This window comes from Castor canadensis, chromosome 11 (genome assembly GCF_047511655.1).
Source record: "Castor canadensis chromosome 11, mCasCan1.hap1v2, whole genome shotgun sequence".
Lineage (NCBI taxonomy): Eukaryota > Metazoa > Chordata > Mammalia > Rodentia > Castoridae > Castor > Castor canadensis.
Window position 1 is genome coordinate 110,693,173 of NC_133396.1, and position 7,564 is coordinate 110,700,736.

The following is a 7,564-nucleotide window of genomic DNA, read 5'->3' on the forward strand; positions in this document are numbered from 1 at the left end:
ATCTCCAGAACTAGATGAGTAAATACTAGGTTATCTGTGTTAATCTTCACTGCTACATGAAAGAACTCTTTTTAGAGGACAGATGGGTCTTTGACCACAAGACCCCATTCAGTTTATCTAGCTTGTGATCAGACTAAAAATACTGAAATGACTACATACCTATCATATTGGTGAAAATAAAAAAATAGAGACAACATCAAATGCTTGTGAGAATACAAAAAATCTGGATCACGCATTCATGCTAGTGGAAATGTGAAGTGGTATAGTTATTCTGGAAAACATTTGGCAGTTTCTTGAAACATGAAACATGCAACTACCTTATGACCCAGAACTTGCACTACTGAACATTATTTATCTTAAAGAAATGAAGACTATATTCACACAAAAAACTGTACAGAGATGTTTACAGCGACTTTATTTATAGTGGTCAAACTGGAAACAACTTAGATGTTCATCAATGGTGAATAGTTAAACAAACATACAATGGAATACTACTCAGCAATAAAAAGAGGTGAACTACTGATATACACAAACTGAATGGATCTCCACAGAATTATGCTGAATGAAAAAAGCCAATTCCATAAGGCTACATACTGTGGGATTCTACTTATAGAACATTCTTGAAATTATAAAAATTCTAGAATATAGAACAGATTAGTGGGTGCCAGAGTTAATGATGACATTGGGGTAGAAGAGAAGAGAATGTAGTTAACAGAAGGGCAATGAGATTCTTGTGGAGACAGAAATGTTTTGTAGCCTGAATGTATCCTGGTTGTGGTAACTGTACTGTGGTCATGTAAGATGCTATATTAGGGGAAACTTGGTAAAAGTTGTATGGAACCTCTGTATTATTTTTTACAGCCACATGGTGTTTTAAGTCTGTTTTCTGTTGGTAATAACACAATACTACTACTGGGTAAGTTAAAGAGAAAAAGAGGTTCATTTTGGGTTATAGTTCTGGTCCAGTCTATGGGCCGCATCTAGTGAGGGCCTTCTTGCTGGTAGAGTTTTGAGGTAGACAAGGGCATCATATAGTGAGGGACAAGGAAACCTAGTCAAACTGGCTTTTATAGCACACTCACCCTTAAAATAATGTATTAATGCATCAATCATATGAATGCATTAATTACCTCTTCAAGGTCCCACCTCTTAGTATCTCATAATAAGGATTAAATTTCAACATGAGTTTGGAGGGGGCAAACCATATGACTCTACAACTATTTAAAAAATAAAAAAAGTCTAATTGAAAAAGAAAAACTGTGACTATTTGCACAAAACAAAAATAAACAAACAAAAACTAGGAAAAGAAACTAATAAAATAGCCTCTTTTTGCCATTTGGGGTATTTTAAAGGGTCAAATAAAATAAAATGAGACAACTCTTTAAAAATATTGTCTTATTACACATGTTAATATTGGGTATTATTATTGAAGTCATATATATTGAAGAAAAATACGTAGTCTTAGACTGTAGTCTAAATCCTAAAACTCTAAAGCTTTTAAACCTCTTAAATGCCCTACTTAATGAGTGTTAAGTTTGGTCCTTGGTTTTGGAAACATTACCAAATAGGCTACACAAATCCTTCAAAGGTCAATAATGACATCTAGAGGAGAAAAGGTGCAGTTTCCAAAGCAGAAAGTATGAAGACTAGAAAATAACTACCTGAAGATTTGTACTTTCATACATGACAGAAAAGTGACAAAGAAAAGTGGGATGTTTCCATATGGTATGTAATATAAATTTCTTTTTCCAACAAACTCAAGTATTACCATACCCCAAATAAAATCAGCTTCTATGCCTCAATTCATAAGTAAAACACAGAAATAAGTAAACACTTTTTTTTTTTTTAGTGGAGATGGGATGTGAAATTTGTCTACTTTCTATCGTTTGACTTAGAAAAGCATCTTGAAAGGCAAAGTAAAACTTAGAAGTTTTTGATTTAAGCAATCAATGATGAATGGAAATTATATTCTGGCCAAAATATTTTTTATACTTTGAAAGGATGCTAAATAAATCAGACTTTTATAGTGAATTCAATGAATTTGATGACACGAAGTACTCACTGGAACATACTAGCTGGGATATACATATATGATTGAAAAAGTGAACTAACATACTTACAAATAAAATATATACTATATTTGGGTCTTCGGAGCTCCTGAATCAGATAATCCACATTCTCCTAGAAAATAAAGAACAAATAAAATATAAGGAGAGTTTCTTCAGTAAAAAAGTAGTAAGTATCATCCATTGATTGATGTATTATTGAGAGTCTCCTGTATGCTGAGGTCAAAATTATGTGTATGTTGGGCAGGAAGGGCCAGGGACAAAAAAGAAATACATTAAATATAATGATCAGAATCATACATATAATTTATTATTATACATACAATATTGAATATTAACTATTTGCATTTTCTTGGTCAAATTAAGATAAAAAATATAAAGGACACATGCTGAAATACAACATAAAATTGATAATAATGTGCAAATTTGCCTCAAGATGCTTGTCTATAAGTTGTATTCATGAGATAAAAATTCTTACTTAGAACATCAAAATGTGTGTAGCCCTTTAAAAACATCCAAGAGAAAATATGGCTAGCTATATTCACTTGGGCTTTTACTTATTATTGGGACCTAAGCGTTTGCACAACTGCAATGTTTGGAAGTATTTGCAAACAGTAGGCTGAGACCTTTTCCATAACTGCATTATTTTAAAATAAAATATGAATGTTAGAAGCAAAAATAAGTTCTTTTTATATGATCAAAACATGAGAATTATAACTACAGAAGATCACAATTTCTTATCTGTTTTTGATACTAAAACACTGGTTGAATTTCTCTATAAATTAGTAACCCAAACTAAACATGAAATATTTTTTAAACTTTTTTTTAAAAAAATCAGGGCTGGAGATGTAACTCAATTTGTAAAGTGCTTGCCTAGCATATGCAAGACTCAAGGTTTAATTGCCAGCATCACACACACAGAAAACATATTTCTTTATCATATTAAAAACATTTTAGGAAATGCACATGGCCTATTACATGGGCAAAAGTTTTACAAATTTTCATTTAGATTTAAGATGCATTAAAAATTAACTTTATGATATAATCTTAAGGACAATTTGTTTTTGAGACAGAGTGTCACTATATAGCCCAGGCTGACCTTGAATTCTGATCCTCCTGCCTCAGTCTCCCAAGTACTGAGATTATACACATGTATCACCACACTTGGCATAAATAATTTTTAACAACAAATATTTTAAACCTAAAATTAAGTGCTTACCTGGCAAGCGTGAGGCCTTGGGTTCAAAACTCAGTACCACCAAAAAATAAAAATAAAAAAACCCCTAAAATTACTTCTCATAATATGTTATGTTAGCTACAATGACAAAATGAAGCCTAAGACAGTTTAAGAGAGTATATATTGCTGTGAAAGAGGTTCTTTCATTAAAAAAAAAAGGTTAGGAAATAACAAACTAAATGATCTCTAGATGCTTCTTGAGCCAAAATTTTATGACTAAGAGCTACAAAAGTGAATCAACATGTATTCATTAATTCAGCAACTATTTAATGAGTATCTTCTATATAGCAAGTATTGAGGACATAATAGTGAAAAAACATATACAATCTCTGCTCTCATGGAGTTTACTGCTGGTAGGTGAGATGGAATATTAATCAATAACAAACTATATTTCTTCAACCATGGCAAGTGACAGGAAGAAGAAGATTGTTCAGTGTTTATAAGAGGGGTTTGACCTGTTCATCAAAGCCAAGGAAGGTTTTCTTAATGAAGTGAAGTTTTAGGCAGAGAGAGGAGACCATGCAAAAGTCCTGTGGCATGATGGAACAAGGGGAAATACAGTGGACTGAAAGATTAGGGTGGCCAAGGTACAGAGTACAAAAGAGGGAATGGTTTGTAATGATGCTAGAGAAATGGTAGGAACTAGGACTGGGGGCATGGCTCAAGAGGTAGAGTGTCTACCTAGGGAAAGGCCTACAGTTCAAACCCCAGTACTACCCACTAACCCCCAAAAAAGGAACTAGATCACATCGAGCTTTCAGGTTTTGAAGGTAACAAGGAAAGAGTTTTGTCTATATTCATAAACAATGATTCAAGGATTTCAAGCAGGGGTAACATGATCACATTTGCATTTTTGGAAATATATAGTGTATAAGCGTGATAAAAGTGCGTTAGAGTTGAAGAACATGAATATGAAATGAGAGTATACAAAATAAGATTGAAATAGCAAAGGATTTTTAAAGGAGATACTCAAGCTAGATTTAGAAGAACAAAAACTGACAAAGGGATGAAGAAACTTTAATAGGGGATGAGAACAAATGAGGGATAGGAATGAGCATGTAGAGGGATGATAAAGAGGCCTGTAGTGGAGAGCAGAATAGGGACACAGGAAGGCTGGATATGTAAGGGAAGACCAATCCTGCAAAAGAGGCCTTTGACTGCTAAGCCACTAAATAATAGGTTTAATCATGGAAGTAAAATTGAACCATTACGTGTTCCTAAGCATAGATATAAATAAAATGGAAAAGGTTCAAAATACTAACAGCTTTCTGTAAGATTAAGTAGAAATGGTGTTCAGTAATAGATATGGCAGTTAATACAGGAATAAAGTAATGCAGGTCTCTACTAGAGTAGTTAGTGGCTTTGCGAATGGCTGTGAACCTAAAAAAAAACTCTCTTGAAGGAAAAACTGGTTATAAGGGGTGAACTGAGCTATAGCAAGGAGAATAAAGGTTATAACTGACAAACCAGGATAATTATGATGCAACAAATGACAATAATTTATTTTGCCTTCTTAATGCTTTCAGGTTAGAGTGTTCTGCATTTGCCTGGGCAGATGGCAGCTCAGTTAATGTAGTACCTTTGTAGGGCGAAGAAAACAAATTGCCTTCAGGTGTTTCATGATCTCTCGATTTTGTGAATCTATGCGTTCAAAGAGGTACACTTCCTTCTGAAGAATCTCTGACTGTGTGTATACCATACTCACTATGCCAGTCTGTAAAGAAAAAGAATTGACTAAGATCATGCTAGTTCAGAATAGTAAAAACAGCATCAACATTTAAGTCTTTTCTCATTAATATTTAGCTGGGTAATTTAAATACTAACTTATGAATTATCATTTACTGACTACCCAAAACAGGTACTAATGTGCCAGAATGAATGAAAAACATGCTCTTTTCATTTTCTTTTTCATAAACTTCTAAAAATATTTTTTCCATTGCCTCAAAGCGTTTTTATTTTTCCTTTCTTAAGTCTGTGGCCAACAAACAACCTGTCATCTCGAGTCCCAACAGTTTTACTGGTTGAGTGCAAATACCAGGGGTATCCCAAAGTCTTCCAAGCATTCGGACTCACATATTAATGATTTTTTGGCAGAGACATTGCTTCGGGTACAAGAAGTCTCTGAGCAGCGGGTAGAGCCATTTAGACGAAAGCCCACTGGGAAAGCTTTTTACAACTTTTCAGTTCCACACCGCACTGACCGTCATTATCCTTAATGAAACACTAAATCCTGCAACGGAATGGGACCAGCTATTCTAAGGGAGGGAGGGCTCCTCCACAAACAAATACCGAGCAAAAGCAAACTCACCGTCTCTTTATCCATGAGAAGTACTTTCATACCGGGCCCGCTGTCCTCTATCATTTTGGAAATGTACTGCTTCACAGCAAAAACCACATTCATGGTGGCGACTTGACAGGTGCCCTGCAGTTCTTCCCGCCCCCTTTTTCTTGTTGAATTAACCCCCGGCCAGTTGGCGGGGTCCCTGCTGCTTCCGTCCCGCCTGTGCTCGACTTCCGGGAGTCCGGGCAGCCACGGTACTGGGGATTGTAGTTCCGTTGCGGAGTCCGGGGACGCCAAGCCTCACCGCCGGATGGGAAAACTAGGTTGAGATACCCAGTGCTTGTCCAGTACCCGGGCCATTCTCGACCCACCTCACCCCTGGAGATGTGTGGCAGACTGCACCTTCAGACTCCTCCTGGCTTTTGTCTTGTAGGCCTGGCCGCTGACCGCGGCCTGAAGCCTGTTCTGCTTGGGGAGAGAATGGCGCCTCGCAGTGTAAGGCTGGCTCCGAGGCGAGAATGACTGAGCGTGGCCTTGGCCACTGTTTGCCATGGACGATGTCTGGGGTGGCTGTAAGGGGAGAAGGGAAGGAAAGTGGTTTAATGCTATTCGCCTTTTGGGGCTTAGCGCCGCGGAGCCTTCAACTTTACCGGTTGCCAGGGACCGAAATGGGGAGGAGGCATGTGTCAATTGGGGTGAGAGTATTTAAGGGTGAAACCCATACATTTTCATTTAAGAAACAACGAAAGTTTAGCAACAAAATTGATCTTAAAGTCATTAACTTCCAAACGTCTTCATTTGTGTTCACACCACAGCCTGTCATGTAATTTCTCAAAAAGGAGAGTGGATGTCTGTTTTCCACACCTTTGTAAAGGAATTGTAAAACCTGGAAGCTAACAAGAAGCAACTGTAAGAAGTCAGTGACTAAATGCTTGTAAATATTTCCACCAAAATAATGATCAGTGTTTGTGGGATCCGTTTAATCAACACGTTCAGCATTCATTGCCAAATACGTTCTTTCATTATATTGTCAGAAATATACAATTAAATAGACTGATAGGACCTTCAACTTCCTAAGATAATGAAATACATACAATTTAAAAACCCTTTAAAGGGGACCAGAAGTCACTCGAAATGTAAGAGATTTTTGTCACCTATGAAATTGTGAAGCATGCCTTCTTTTCAATTTTTCTGGAAAGTAAATACAATTTCCATTGGGCATTTTTACTATTTTTGAGCTATGTTTTGAAAGAAGAGTCTTAAGTTTTATATTAAAGTGAAATAATTACATATTAAGTAGATACAAATAAGATCTAATGTGCAAAAGTTCTATTGTCAATGAAAAATATTCACATAGAAAACATTGAAACAATGCTAATGAAAAATAAAATTCATAAACAGCAAAGGACAAGAATAAAACAGGTCAGCTAAAGGGAGAACACTAACAGGAAGGGAAGATAAAAGAAGGAAGTAAAGAAGGTGGATATGGTTGATGTACTGTCTACAGAAGAATGAATACAGAATTTTAAAATCTGAAATCACTATAAGAAGGGGACTAGGGTAGGAGAAAAATGGAGGGAATGAACCAATTCACGATATAATACACATATACATGGAAATCTCACAATGGGACTCCCTGTATAGTTATCTTAAACAAAAACGTCTTTTTCAAAAATGGAGAAAAGGAAACAGGTCCTCTGTTTGTGAGTGTGTGTGGCGGGGGGAGGATATGGTGAAAATATACACTCGTACAAAAATGGAAAAATGGGACTTGTTAAAACTGTTCTAAAAATGGGGGAAGAGGGATAAAGGAGAATGATGGAGGGGTGAATTTAAGATATATACCCCCAGTACAACAATATGATAATAAAAATTTTTTAAAAAGAAAAAAATTCACTTGTAAATCTTGTAAGTTATTGATACCTGAAAATTTACCTCCAATTTCCTATGTCACTTGGATTATTTTTCTTACCTGAAATG

The 7,564-nt window shown here is 35.8% G+C and overlaps 1 protein-coding gene across 4 annotated transcripts in view; it reads right to left on the reverse strand.

Annotated features, from left to right (window-relative positions):
- Nucleotides 1-5,961, reverse strand: part of Vps45 (vacuolar protein sorting 45 homolog) — a 57,756-nt gene extending 51,795 nt beyond the window's left edge. The window contains exons 1-3 of one of the 4 annotated variants that reach the window (XM_074048219.1): nt 5,612-5,961; nt 4,883-5,017; nt 2,121-2,181 (exon numbers count right to left, since the gene is read on the reverse strand). In XM_074048219.1, coding sequence (XP_073904320.1) covers nt 2,121-2,181; nt 4,883-5,017; nt 5,612-5,704 — 289 coding nt within the window. In that variant the 5' untranslated portion in view covers nt 5,705-5,961. Of the gene's footprint in view, nt 1-2,120; nt 2,182-4,882; nt 5,018-5,376; nt 5,513-5,611 lie in introns of those variants that run through there. The other 3 variants (XM_074048220.1, XM_020155766.2, XM_074048221.1) reach the window with 3 other exon arrangements.
- Between the last annotated feature and the right edge of the window lie 1,603 nt (nt 5,962-7,564).